General features: G+C 38.0%; 1 protein-coding gene across 1 annotated transcript in view; it reads left to right on the top strand.

The window, feature by feature from the left end:
* Positions 1–14,806, top strand: part of LOC124641651 (ATP-binding cassette sub-family C member 4-like) — a 31,593-nt gene that overhangs the window by 12,305 nt on the left and 4,482 nt on the right. Inside the window, exons 5-21 of the mRNA XM_047179823.1 lie at positions 2,883–3,087; positions 4,211–4,433; positions 5,355–5,511; positions 5,890–6,092; positions 6,438–6,662; positions 7,295–7,466; positions 7,965–8,107; positions 8,497–8,649; positions 9,178–9,371; positions 9,724–9,921; positions 10,336–10,535; positions 10,869–11,035; positions 12,079–12,305; positions 12,663–12,813; positions 13,431–13,557; positions 13,868–13,971; positions 14,326–14,443. Of these exons, the coding sequence (XP_047035779.1) occupies positions 2,883–3,087; positions 4,211–4,433; positions 5,355–5,511; positions 5,890–6,092; positions 6,438–6,662; positions 7,295–7,466; positions 7,965–8,107; positions 8,497–8,649; positions 9,178–9,371; positions 9,724–9,921; positions 10,336–10,535; positions 10,869–11,035; positions 12,079–12,305; positions 12,663–12,813; positions 13,431–13,557; positions 13,868–13,971; positions 14,326–14,443 (2,967 nt within the window). The remainder of the gene's footprint in view (positions 1–2,882; positions 3,088–4,210; positions 4,434–5,354; positions 5,512–5,889; positions 6,093–6,437; positions 6,663–7,294; positions 7,467–7,964; positions 8,108–8,496; positions 8,650–9,177; positions 9,372–9,723; positions 9,922–10,335; positions 10,536–10,868; positions 11,036–12,078; positions 12,306–12,662; positions 12,814–13,430; positions 13,558–13,867; positions 13,972–14,325; positions 14,444–14,806) is intronic.

The raw sequence follows: 14,806 nt of genomic DNA, 5'->3' as shown, positions 1-14,806 counted from the left end.
TTTTAGAACACACATAAGTTGTATGAGCATCGACATATCTATTATCTATTTTAAAGAAGTTACTTTCAAAATCTGCTGTATATGTAAATTAGATGCAAGCACAACAAATTGTTAAGATTCCACGAAAATAAATGCAATAGTTCACTAAACTAAGAATTTGCAAATTTTGCGATGAAAATAACAACAAAACATTAATTACATGAGTATTATTATGTTGATCAAACAATTCTGAAATGTTATTCAAACATAGATAAATTAATGTGTAACAAGTTTATATGTACTTTTTATCTGTTGAATAGATACATGAGGATAGATAGTTGACAGACAGTATAAAGAGTTATCATTATTATGACTATTATACAGTAGTGTATCACACACGGTGTAATCACTATCTTAAAATCTTTTCCGATAAGATAACAATCTTTTGTATTGCATCTGAAGCAATCTGTGCACTTATCGACAATACGCCGATGATTGATGTAACAATACCGACTACTTATCATTTAAGTATCAATAAATAGTCAAACATTACATTGACACTTGATTTATTAACGTTGTATACCACACGTTGTATCTACGAGAAAAGATAAACACGTTAAATAATAATATTATATACTTTTTTATTTGATTTTTGTCTACGTATCGTCAAAATGTCTGGTCATTAAATAGACACTTTATTGACTGTTATAACATTATTCGCTATTTTAATGCCGCACTAAATATGGCATTTATTGGAACCGGAACATACCGGCTAATAAATACAAAAAATTGACGATATGGTAAGAAAAAAAACTAGCATGGCAATAGCCTTGTCTGCAGTCAAAATTTCTGATATGAATTATGCATAATTACATTACATTAATCCTTAGGGTATGTTTACTTTTGTAGAAATATATAATGAAATTCTAGCTTAAAGTAAGAATGTTAGAGAGATTCTTTAGTATCCTATTATCCTAAACTTTTCTCCCTCCCTTAATCTTCCTTTGTCCTCCAGAATCCAACAGCCACGTATGTTGGGCTCGTTCATCGGATACTTCGGGCAATCGTCTCGCACAAACATGAGTTACCGTCTCCTAGCCCTGCAAGAACAGGTGGCCACTGCTTTCAATACCAGCGACAAGTGAGCCCGAGTTGAGCTCTCGTAGAAACAAAACGTACTTACATAGTTGTTTGTACTTCGATTAGAACGTACTTTACAACAATAACTAAGTATATACTATATTATTATACAGCTTAGTTTATTAGAATTGTAAAGGTGGAAAACCGTTTTATTAGTTCAATATTTAATATTGTTTTTGTATTTAGATAAGTGTAGTCTGTTCCACTTTTACGTCCGGTGTTGATTGTTGGAATAGTAAACGTATTCGTAGAGTTAGGATAAAATTCATTTTGCATAGTCGAATGTCGATTTAAAGATTAATTTTGAACTGAGGTTATTCATTTTAGTGTCGCATCTGCGAAGTTGTGTCTGGATAGTATTTTTAGATTTAACGTTAAATAATATTCAATATTTGCATAAAAGAAACAGTCGTTAATATCAGAATATTTAGTTACGATACCGGTTAGTTACATAATTTTATCAGATGTTAACATTCTAGTTTGATGCATTTTTAATTAATACGCGACGGAGATTGTTTTCAACTAGGCTTTTGATGAGGTCAGCCTTTAAGTCTGATAACAAATAGCCTTGAATCGTTTGGCTGTTCTTGAGAATTAACGGTAACACGTGACTGACTTACTACATTATTAATACAGACAGGATATTCATGAGATTTACTACTTCTCACCCAAAGATCAGATAACATCTTATCGCAAGATCAAAATTTTAAATACTTCCTTATAGAACTGTAGTCTGTAGAGTTGGCCTAGTAATTTATTTATGGAGTAGAAGACCCCGTTTATCAATATTTGCATTCCTATTTAGATCCTTATCTTTTACTATATATTTTTTAGGGTTCCGTAGCCAAAATGGCAAAAACGGAACCCTTATAGTTTCGTCATGTCCGTCTGTCCGTCTGTCCGTCTGTCCGTCTGTCACAGCCGATTTACTCGGAAACTATAAGTACTACAGTGATGAAATTTGATGGGAATATGTGTTGTATGAACCGCTACAAAAATATGACACTAAATAGTAAAAAAAAGAATTGGGGGTGGGGCCCCCCATACATGTATTGTAACTGAGGGATGAAATTTTTTTTTTCGATGTACATACCCGTGTGGGGTATCAATGGAAAGGTCTTTTAAAATGATATAAAGTTTTCTAAAAAACATTTTTCTTAAAGTGAACGGTTTTTGAGATATCAGCTCTCAAAGTCGTAAAAAGTATGTCCCCCCCCCCTCTATTTTTATAACTACGGGGTATAAAATTCTAAAAAAAATAGAGGTGATGCATGCTAATTAACTCTTTCAACGATTTTTGGTTTGATCAAAGTATCTCTTATAGTTTTTGAGATAGGTTGATTTAACTGTAATTTACGGAACCCTTCGTGCACGAGTCCGACTCGCACTTGGCCGGTTTTTTTATTCTAGCTCTACATACAAATACAATCAATCACTCAATTATTATTAATAGTTACAAAACTGTGTCGAGTGTGATTCATACTTTACTATATTTAGTACCCTATTTACTACTAAACTTTGCACTGGAAAAATAAATATGTATATGTTGTTTGGTCAAACATTAAACCAATGTCTTATACTTTATGGTATTTTATAACGAATTGTAAAAAAATACCCAATCCACTCAGTGGTTTACCCAGGAATTATTTGTCGGTTTCATATTTTAACATCATCATCAACATCATCATGTGTAAAGCAGAGATTAAGTTTAGGCGTATCGGATGTCACGCAAGTATGTAATTAAATTGTAATTATGATGGCAGGATTGCTCAGCCGGTGTTCCTGGGCAAGCTGGTGGAGTTCTACAGCGCAGGCCACACGATGCAGCGAGAGGAAGCGTACATGTATGCCGGGGCTGTGGTCCTGTGCTCAGCCCTCAACGTGTTCGTGGTGCACCCTTACATGATGGCCATCCTACACATGGGCATGAAGTTTCGAGTCGCTTGCTGCTCACTCATTTATAGAAAGGTAAGGAAATCGATCAGTTTTTCTGTTGTAAATAAATAAATCTAGTGTACTTAAGTATTCGACGTTTTAGTGGCTTATTTTTTTCTTTATTGACATTCTTAGACTATCTAAAACAATCTAAGGCACTTTTTGTCGAAATACCATTGTTTCTCTCATTGTCATCACTCATTATTAATTTCCTTGAAATATTCTGAAGGTCTTAGAAAACAATTTTAGATCATCACTATCTAGATCACAGTTTTTTACATCCCAAAGAATGTTTTTGTCCAACTTACCTTTGTTTTATAGAAGGTCTTATGAGAAACAAAGACAAGCAATAGATTAGCGTAAACAAAAGTTAAACCCCATAAGTACTGAATAGTTAAAGCTATGTAGCACAGTAATATAGGTATCTTCCACGAAAATCCGCGAAGTAATTGCAAGTAGGCTAAATATATATTTAGTTTAAATTTTCCTTACATCAGCCGATACTGATGTAAATAGTTTCGGTTTTACATGGGAGAACTTCACCTTGAGACTTGCAGTTCGCTGGGCGTTTAATTATCGTCACCTTGACATTGCCTCATACCAAGCGTCACTTGTATTCTTTACATAAATCATTATTATGCATGAAAAATCTCACTGATTGCGGTTTTATCTGGAAATTATAACATAATCTCGTATGTTTATTTTTGCTCGCCTATTAAACTTATTAGCGTGTCAGTGTTATCAAGTCGTGTAATTGATTTTGAGTGGATGAGTATACTATTAATAGTCAAGTTATTGAATTTACATTTCATGAATGTCAAAGTTACATAATATGTGTAAATTGTAGAAGCAGTGATGCGGGAATTTCCTTATTGTGTGTACTAGCTCATTTAACTATCTTTGATGACACGCTTGCATAGCTCGGCAAATATTATGAGTTTGTGTAACTCTAGTGTTTTCGTTGGTATCTACACAACAGAAAGTAACATTGTTTTATGTATGCTAAAATACTACAAAAATTATAGGCTGTTTTTTAAAGTACGCAGGTAGTTCTCCTGGGTAAATATTGAAACTACGTTTATAAGTTAGCATTCTAAGTAGTAATATCAGTACACAGTTTCTCACGAAAAAAATATGTTTTATTCTTTTTTTGCAGTCACTAAGGCTATCAAAAACAGCTCTAGGCGAGACAACAGTGGGCCAAGTAGTGAACCTTCTTTCGAACGACGTGAACAGATTCGACGTGGCCATTATCTTCTTGCATTACCTGTGGATCGGGCCGCTAGCCACTGTCATCATCACGTACTTTATGTGGGTGGAAATCAGCTGGGCGGCTGTTGTCGGGGTCGGCTTCATGTTGGCTTTCATACCTTTACAAGGTTGGTACACATTATGTTCATTCAGTTTTAGAACATGAATAAAATATGACAGTTATTGGTTTCAACCATACATCAAGACTGGTTCTGTCTATATTTAAGTATAGCAGAATGTAATAGTGCCAGTAATTTAATAAGTTTTGTCTCAAGTTTAGTTTAGAAGTTGAGACGAAGACTGTCTAAAATAAATATCGGTTTACAGGATGTTTACATGTTTTTGACACTTGACATCTCAGTAAGCAATCCCCATCCTCTACTATCCGTGAGACTCTTTCTGTCTCTTTCTGTGTGCTCTATTTAAATGTTTACTCACGTGAAGTAAGAAATAGGTCACTATATGAACTATTTTTGATAAGTTTGTTTACTTTAGCTAGCTGGCTACTTATATTGATACTGTTTTGTTTTGCTCAAACATATTCCAAGTTGCATATTTTGTTATTAGAACACAGATTATATTCTCAGCAGCCTTATGTCCTTTTAAATTCTAAATTTAAAATCTTTAGTCAAAGGGAGTTACCGAAGACATAAATTACTGTATTCAGTTTGCTACTACCAAAATGTCCTTCGTGTATGACAGTCTTAACGACTAAATTATACGGATTTTATTGCACTCGTAAACGAGAATGGGAATAATGCCTCTGAAGACACGCTCCTCGTGACCAAAACAATCTTATTAAGCCGTGTTTGTTTGTGTCTTATTTTGCAGGGGTTTACCATATTTCATACAAACAAATTATTCACCAAAATAAAGTTATTTTAAATTCGTAATTGTTTTTCACCATGTATTGCCAATTTGTCGTATTTTTGTACACAAATAAGTCTGGTGCATTGTCTGGGCTGACCGATTTTCTTACCGTGGTTGATCTTGATTCATACTTGTCTTCTTTAGATAAAAGGGCCCTAACAAATGTTTTGTTTCAACAGCATATTTGGGCAAGCGCACATCAGTACTTCGGTTAAAGACTGCGCTTCGAACAGACGAACGAGTGCGCCTCATGAATGAAATCTTATCAGGGATCCAGGTCATTAAGATGTATACTTGGGAAAAGCCCTTCGCGGACCTAGTTGCCAAAGCCAGAAAGTAAGTACAACACTTTTTGGTTTATTTTATGTATATCCTAATCGCTTACTGGTCCTTAATAATCTTTAAGCATTGATTGGTTGTGTTCTAAGATTTTCAATAATTCCGTAGAGTTTAAAATATTTGCAATTTTCTATCTTTTAGTAAAGAACTGTCTCTCTCCTGCTTAAATATCTTCACCAAAATTCCTGAGCGTATATCACATCATCAAATAAATCGTAATCGCACACTGCTCCTCAATCTTTTAGCAAAGAGTCTGTGTCTTTTGAGCTTTTCAAGAATTATATAGACTTTACAATACATATTTGCGATTTTCCTTCTTTTAGTAAAGAACTAATGGATCTCTATTGCATAGTTAACCATTTCCAAAATTTACAGGCGTGAAATAAAGCAGATCCGTGCAACTTCATACATTCGGGGCGTGTTAACGTCATTCATAATGTTCACGACTCGCATCTGCCTGTTCTGCTCGATCCTCGCGTACGTGCTCGCGTACAACGTCATCAGCGCGAAACAGGTGTTCGTCGTCACCAGCTTCTATAATATACTGAGGCAGACCATGACTGTGTTCTTCCCTCAAGGTAAGTGTTTGAAGATCTGATTTTCTTCTCTAATTTTTGCTTTGCTCTTCTCTTCTTTCTGCATTCCAATCAGGTCTTAAGTTGCATTGTATTTCTATAATGACCTATTTGGCAGAATTTAGATGTTGGTACTGCGACATTTTACTGGTTTATTCTTAAAAATATTTGTTTTAATTTACTACACAATGATAATCTTTTCTATCCTTTTTTTATAGAACAGTAAAAAATGCACAATACTTAAATTAAGGAAAGTTTTTTATCCGTTGTACTGTTAAAAGTCAATTTATGCAACATAATTCTACATGCCTACAAAACTTACAATAAAATTCACTTATTCCTCTCCAGGCATAGCTCAAGTGGCAGAAGCAACGATATCAATAAAGAGGTTACAAAACTTCATGCTTTACGAAGACACAAGCAAGCCAGTGCCTGGTCTCGCTGAGATACAAACCTCCACAAAACCCAAGGAGGTTCGCAAGGTGGACGTCGAAGAAGTTCACAAAGGCGACTCAGCGGAGCCTAAGCTTGAGCCTATTGTACCCACTAAGGAAGAAGAAGCTAAAGGCAATGGTGAGTTACTGCAATATATACCATACTGCTCACTAAATAAGGTGGACAGTTGCATAATTTTGTGTCGTCAAGGTCGGCCTAGCCCTCATCAGACATTTGATTTCGTTTTGAGGAATTGGGTTGCTCTAAGAAGAGTTTAGAACACTCCAACAAATATTTACATATTTACAATACTATCTTTTTTCTGTTATTGTGCCAAGATAAACTCGGAGCAGAAGCTACGGCGCATTTCTTATCTTAGGCAACTGAATAAACAAACTACTACTAAACAAATGTTTTGTTTTTGTAAGATTGTGTAATATTATTTGAGGTCTGTAAACAATGTAAATCCTTTTATACGAATTTGTTTATTTGCTCCCCAAAGGCTCCGAAACTATTGAATCTATTTGAAAAAATCATTCATTTCTGACAAGCTAGACTATCCCTTAATAACATGGTCATTATTTTATCCGGGAACGGAAGAAGTTCCCCCGGGACGTGAGTGAAACCGTGGGAAACAACTAAAACACAAGAAAAAAATAATTTGCAACATTCTCTCTCATTTATCATTAGCCTTTTTATCGTCGTGCTGGGCACAGGCCTCCTCTCACACAGAGAATGATTGAGTATTATACCCTTTAACAACATTGCAGGTAACGCCACACTCGCGCCTCTAGAATCTGGTGAAGACGAAGACCATGAACTGGCCGCACGCGTCGAGGAGGACGCTAGGGGGGTCAGACTTAAACACGCCACCGCCAAGTGGGTGGTCTCGCATCCTGAGAATACTCTCACAGATCTCTCGCTCACTATCAAGCCTGGCAAGTAAGTAAAAATAATTTCATTTACCAGCGTCATCATCATCATCATCAGCCTTTTTATTGTGCCACTACTGGGCACAGGCCTCCTCTCACATCAGTTTTCCTCGAGATGTTTTCCTTCACCTTTGAATCAGGATCAATAATTTCACAGTGAATGAAACTTTTATAACTTTCTGGTTATATAAGGAGGTCGTTATAAATTTGTGCCATGATGTAATCTGAATTTTCTAAGGCTTTGTACATAAACTCCCCCTTGTTACGAAACGTTGTATATTATGAAAACCTCAGGCCTGGTTTTGTATTTGGCACTCCAGACTTCGTTCCGAACCAAACAAAGTTTTAAAGTGATATATTATGTTTTTGTAACAAGCCACACTAATTGCAGCCTGGTAGGTATATATGGCCTATAGGCTTACATTGCAAGCCTTTATGATTAGATCCAAGTATCAAACATTTTTGGAGTTCGCGAAGACATATTTAAATATGGAATTTTGTTGACCAGGATCATCGCCGTGATTGGTCAAGTCGGAGCGGGCAAGTCGTCACTACTGCACGTATTACTACGAGAATTACCGCTGCTGTCAGGCTCCGTGCACGTCGGGGGTAACGTCTCATACGCCAGTCAGGAACCATGGCTTTTTGCAGGTAAATATTCACGTCCCATACATAACTATCATCACACCTTCCATGATTTGACAAGAAACCCGAACGCCTGAGTTCTAGTAACTGATCGTTTTGATCACCCGTACCGTACATTATGTTACTTGACCTACAAGAAGGTACCTGGTTTACCAGCCCTATGGCATTTCTGCTCATCTTTCCTTGTATAATGTATATGCATTTCCTTATGTAATATCGCTATCATGACCTTAAAGTCCTTTGGATTAAAGTTCGAAAGTCATGAGTTATTTTTATTCTTTTATGTTACTCCTGGTCGCCTCAGTTTTATGTACCAGCTTTGCTGTGAAGTATAATGATACCGTCAATAATAGCAATTTGAACATATATTAACATAAATTTTATTTGTTCCACAGGAAGCGTCCGTCAGAACATCTTGTTCGGGCAGCCTATGGACAGGCCGCGGTACAACACAGTGGTGCGGCGATGTGCACTCGACAGGGACTTTGCTCTGTTCCCGCACGGGGACAAGACCATAGTCGGAGAGAGAGGAGTCAGTCTCAGTGGAGGTGAGGAAATTGCTTCCAGCATAGTTAGGTAATATGGTAGGCCCGGTAAAATAAGTACAAGTGTATGTATGTACACGTTCTACTACGGCAATATAGTACTATCGACCAAAGACACATATGACCACTCTGTCGAATAATCTTTTGAAACTGTCAAAACAATAACGACTACTTCCTGTATAGTTCGTGCTTTAAGTGGGTCAGTGGTCGATAGCACATTTGCCTGGCGCGGGTCTTTTAACCAGCGGTAACCAAAAATTGTTAATAAGACAGAAGACCTATATTTTGACAGACTTATTCTTAGCTAGCCATAAACCATATACTCCAATCTGCTATGGGAGCTTGTTCACCAAACTTTTTCTTGTCCATAAACTGTGACGTATGTAACTGTGTACATAAAGAATATAAAAACTGAAGAATATATTTTGCTTTTGTATAGAAAATATGTCTAACCGCCATATATTCCTCAGATAGTCAGTTAGTTAACTGATGATTAAAAAATCTGCCCTAAATATGACAATTCTCTCGCAGGTCAGCGGGCCCGCATCTCTCTCGCCCGCGCAGTATACAAGCGAGCGGACATCTACCTACTGGACGACCCGCTGTCGGCAGTAGACGCGCACGTGGGCCGTCACCTGTTCGAGTCGTGCCTCATCGGGTACCTGCGAAACACCACGCGCATCCTTGTAACTCATCAGCTGCAGTTCCTTAGAGATGTTGATCAGGTAACTAAAAGGCGTGATGATAGGGTTAACAAATAGTGATTCTAATTGGTCCACAATTTAGATAAGCATAAAATATTGGGCACATATTATTTATAAAAAAGAACCTTAAATATTTACTAAGATATAACGCAAGAAAGATAAGTGGGGGTTCATGACGTCACGCTTATGTATAATTTGTACCTATGAGTGACGTAACACAAAATTCATTCGTGTCGTATCTTTGTTGTCTTTTGTCTGTGAGAGAAAAAACATGTCAATTATTTTACGGTTATGTGAAAGACGGACTAGCTACTTTTATCATTCGCAACGCCAATTATGTAAAGCCAAACTTATATAATCCTTCTTTGCTCAGATAATAATATTGAAGAACGGCACAATAGCCGCGGCTGGTAACTTCGATACCCTGAGCGCGTCGGGTCTGGACTTCGCGACGCTGCTGGCTCGCGACCCGGAGGAAGAGAAGCCCGCAGTCGACCCCAATGCTTCTGAAGCCGATACGGATTCTATTCTACACGGCAGCTTCAGAAAACGACAGATGAGCATACATTCTGTAAGTATGGTTGTCTTAATTTATTGAATATTGAGTGTAAAATCGTTTTCAGTATGCTTAGAACCACAGGTAATGAAGTCTGCTTAAAAAAGAGGAATATAAGAGGGATGTAAAGTTTACACTGCCAAGCGTATCATTCATTGCCCACATCACGCGTAGTCCGCGCGGAAACGGCGCTACAAATTCCCATACTACATCCGCGCGCTAGTTGTACGCAGTTGATTGTGCGACTGCTATCAATTGAAAATCTACTTTATTTTTGTTGGGAGCAGGAGGGAGTGTCAGACTCAAAGCCCATCATGTTACTTCTTAAGCTCTTTATGTATCAGGACCAGGGTCCACCTTTGTGGTTGCCTTATTTTACGTAGGATATAGCCGTCTATGTGGGATAATCAATGAATTGTTATTCATCAGGTGAGTTCAGTGGACAACTTAACGGCGACGGCGCCGCCGGAGGGCGAGGCGGAGACGCGCAGCTCGGGCGCGGTGGGCGGGCGCGTGTACGGCGCGTACCTGCGCGCGGCCGGCCACGCCTGCCTCGTGCTGCTCATGCTGCTCGTGGCCACGCTCGCGCAGCTGCTCGGCTCCGCCTCCGACTGGTGGACCAGCTACTGGTGAGTAGTGGTACCACCTAGTACTTCGTCACAGAGAAAAAGTATTCTCCATTTGAGTAGGCACTAAACTGCGGAGATTTTTCGATCCGGAAAGGTGATTTATCTATCGCCGAAAACTAACGCTGGGACATTACGCTGAGCAAGGGCCGTATTGCGCGTTTTTAGACGCATATTTTTTTCTTCATTTTTTTTTTCTAAAATTTTTATTTATTTATATTGTTCAATTGTCTATGCGTCTTTACACGTGCATTAAAGTTAATTTCTTTCTTACTCTCTATTTAACGCCTCTGACTTGCATACTTCATGTCTCCTCATTCGCAAATAATCTTCCAGGGTAATTCTAGAAGAAACGCATCCTATACAGAAGCTATCGGAGTTAGGCACCACGAACGGCACTTACGCTCTGCAGGCTGCCCACAACCTGACTACCGGACTCATTGAGAACACGTACTACGAGTCCGCCGGACTTAGCCGATATGATTGCATCTATATTTATACAGGTGAGATTTTGTTATGTACTAAAATACGGAAACATTCTTTAAGTTGTTGCAATGTTTTCTACCCTAATTTCGTTTTGGTTAACTGGCAAAATTTTCATTTTAAAATATATTTTATCTCGCCAATCAAATAAAAACACTAAAACTAATATTAAAAAAAAAAACAAAGTTTATTGTTGATCCAAGCAGAAATTAGCAACGCTTGAATGATGAAGAGTGAGATCAATGTAGTTACACATAATTTACACAACGTGCAACATGCAAATTCTATATATCTATTCATCATACACATAAAATATAACTTTCCTAAAACCAAGTAACTATCAAAAATAATTCACACAACGTGGAGCAAGTTACACAGATATCTATCATACAAAATAGAATTTTCCTAAAACCAATTAAACTAACCTAAACAATATAATAATAATAATCTTCCACGCCGATTTCGGCAACGGCGACCACTTCGACCCTAATGGCGTGCGTGTGCTCTCATGTGGCTGGAGTATCCAATTTTGTGCGTGAAAGTCCGCGCACACTGCGGACATGTCAGGGTACCAGCCACAAAGTTGTAGTTGATAGCTACAGGTGGTCGAGCTTTCAACTCATCTCGTTTAACCAATATACAAGCTGTTGATTTGCATCCGTGCCATATTCAAGGAGGTAATTATGCTAATGATTCTCGACCCAAATCAATAAAAAAATTGGTACGTAATTTTTTTTCTTTAATTTTGTTTCGGAATTCCGTAAATGTCATCTAGCCTTATTTAAACTTGGTGCGTATGTTACTGGCGTTAAAACCGTGCTGCACCCTCACACAAACGCAAACACAAAGCATGCGCAACGATCACTCATAAATTTCATTCATAAAATTGGATTACTTCGGAAATACCACGACATTACAATGACAAAAAAAGCAGTGCATGTTAGTTATTTCCCATCTACTGTAATTCCAATGGATTATTTAGGTATTGTATGTCCTCCTCCTGAGCTATGGCACAAATGCAAATCAACACCTTGTATATATATACCTAAACAATATATTTCAGGCATGGTAATAGCCCTAGTAGCAGTCTCCCTGCTCCGTTCCTTCATGTTCTTCTCGATGGCGATGCGAGCGTCCACCCGGCTGCACAACAACATGTTCTCGTCCATCACGCGGGCCCCGATGCGTTTCTTCCACGTCAACCCGTCGGGCAGGATACTGAACAGATTCTCTAAGGATATGGGCGCCGTGGATGAAGTGTTGCCTTCTGCGTTATTGGATGTTCTACAGGTGAGGAAATGTTCATTAGAAGGAAATAGAATCCTGTTCGGAGTGTGAAAAAAAATACCGACTATCTAAAAAGTTCCCAATTCGGACTTTTGGTTGTTTTTTAATGTTTGTTCTAAATTTAATGAAAATCTATGTGCCTCTCTTTGCAATTAAATCCTTATGTGTGACAAATGTGTAAGTAAAGAACTTTATTTAAATAATTTGTAACTTATGCGTTTGCACTATTGGTTTTCATTGTAGTCACAACAAAAATCCGCTTTGTATCTCCTCAACTATACTCAAGCTCAGTACTTTTGTAACTTATTTACTTAACAATAAGATTGAAATCTCATCAAATGATAAACATTATTATTCCAGATCGGGCTGTCTCTAATCGGTATCGTAGTAGTAGTAGCAGTAGTGAACTACTGGTTACTGGTGCCAACAGTAGCTATAGGCTTCGTGTTCTACGGCCTGCGGATCTTCTACCTGTCCTCCTCGCGCAGCATCAAGCGCCTCGAGGGTGTGAGTGAGTCATCTCTGACGCATAGCGCGACCATTTCTTTAGACTAACCTGCCAGCTACATTTGTTGCTTACGACCTTTATGTTCGAAATTTGAAGTGGATTCTTTTTTTTCTCGAAGGAGGTTTAAGTGCTTATGACGTTAATATGTCTTCGTTAACTAATTTTAGAACAAAAAGGCCCAAAGCACATGTAATTTTTACTAATATCAATTTGAATTAGCCACAGTCATTTTGAGTCATCAGATCGTGTAGTGTTGTGTCATGTTAAAATATTATTTTATTGCTAAGCGTTTCAACTTAACTTGGAGTGTCTTTGATCAAGTTCGACAGCATGGAAATCATTCTTTACTTCTTTCAAGCAAATAATGAGACATATCCACTGAACTACACATAAAGTGTCAAATTCATTCCATCCCTGTAAAAACGCTTTCACACTAGCGGATTTTACCTCGCGTGTACGCTTGGTTTGAATTATGTGCGTCGCATTCGTGCGTCATTGTTCAAAACAATTATCAACAGACATTTAGGCTCGCGGTTATACGCCTGGGCGAACCAATCTGCTAGTTTGAAAGCGGTCCAAGTCTTCCGCACGTATAATACAGTGGTGCGTTCATCCCTCAGCTCGCAGCCCGGTGTTCTCTCACCTGAACGCGTCGCTACAGGGCATCACAACTATTCGAGCGTTCGGAGCGCAAGAGGCTCTCATCAGGGAGTTTGATAACCATCAAGACCTGCATAGCTCAGCTTGGTAAGTGCTATACTTACGTCTTATTATATCTTTAGGCCTCAGTACATCTTACAGGGCTGTGGGATTGTTCGACAGAAAACCGCGGCCCTGGTTCACAAAGGGCTCAAGAAGGAACATGGTGGGTGGTCAGTAAGAGCCTAACACTCCCCCACGCTGCACCCAGAGCGGGCTCATTTGATAATTTGCCACAAAAAAGCCCTTAGAACATGGTCACCTGAAGAAGTATTTTATATTAAAAAAAAAAACGAATTCATTGCTTTGATACTGTGAAACTGATAAACAGCCTGTAAATCGTCGTTATTATTTTCAGGTATCTTTTCATTGCCAGCTCAAGAGCGTTCGGCTTCTGGTTGGACCTGGTATGCGTTATTTACATCGCCATGGTAACGATGAGCTTCCTCGTCTTCGGGCAAAGTAAGTCTATAACTATAGTTCGGCCATTCAGAGAATGCGTTCCTGACACGTCGCGATTGAACTGACGACGTAATAACATTCATTGATTATTGATATAATAATGTTGTTTTAATGCTCCTCAATTGTTAAAACGGTAAACAACCAGCAAAAATATTTTTATCGTAACTGCAACGCCATTGCAAAGTTACGTCGTCAGTTCAATCGCGACGTGTCAGGAACGCATTCTCTGAATGGCCGAACTATAGTTCCTATATATATACTACCACACAAAAACTATCCTGTATTTACATCCATTAAAAAAATATGTACCTATTGCTTAGACATTAAATCAATGTTTTTTTTTTTGTTTTACAGACGAATATGGCGGTAACGTCGGCTTAGCCATAACACAAGCCATGGGCCTAACGGGAATGTTCCAATGGGGAATGCGTCAGTCCACTGAACTAGAAAACCAAATGACCAGTGTTGAAAGGTAAGTTCTTCAATATGTGAACATTATGTAATTATATACAAAATATCATGACGCACCTAAAGATAGCTGTTTGCAATGCTATTAAGAACGAAATTGCCTACTGTGCCGCGAATCGGTTAAATTCAGGTTTTACTGGTTACCGATAAATTGTCAGTTAGTTAATGCTATGTGTCGGATAAAGGCTGCTTATAATTTGAGCCAGATACTGCTATACGAGACTTGTGAAACCAAAAATTATAGTTTATCTGTCAAATAAGTTTTTGATATCAGTAACCAGTGGAACTAGCCATCAGACTCGCCAAGTTATTTGGGACGTTTTTATTTTAAAAAAAAGTATCCTACACATATGTATAATGTTTAACA

This window comes from Helicoverpa zea, chromosome 2 (assembly GCF_022581195.2).
Source record: "Helicoverpa zea isolate HzStark_Cry1AcR chromosome 2, ilHelZeax1.1, whole genome shotgun sequence".
NCBI lineage: Eukaryota > Metazoa > Arthropoda > Insecta > Lepidoptera > Noctuidae > Helicoverpa > Helicoverpa zea.
This window is presented reverse-complemented; position numbering and strand designations above follow the sequence as displayed.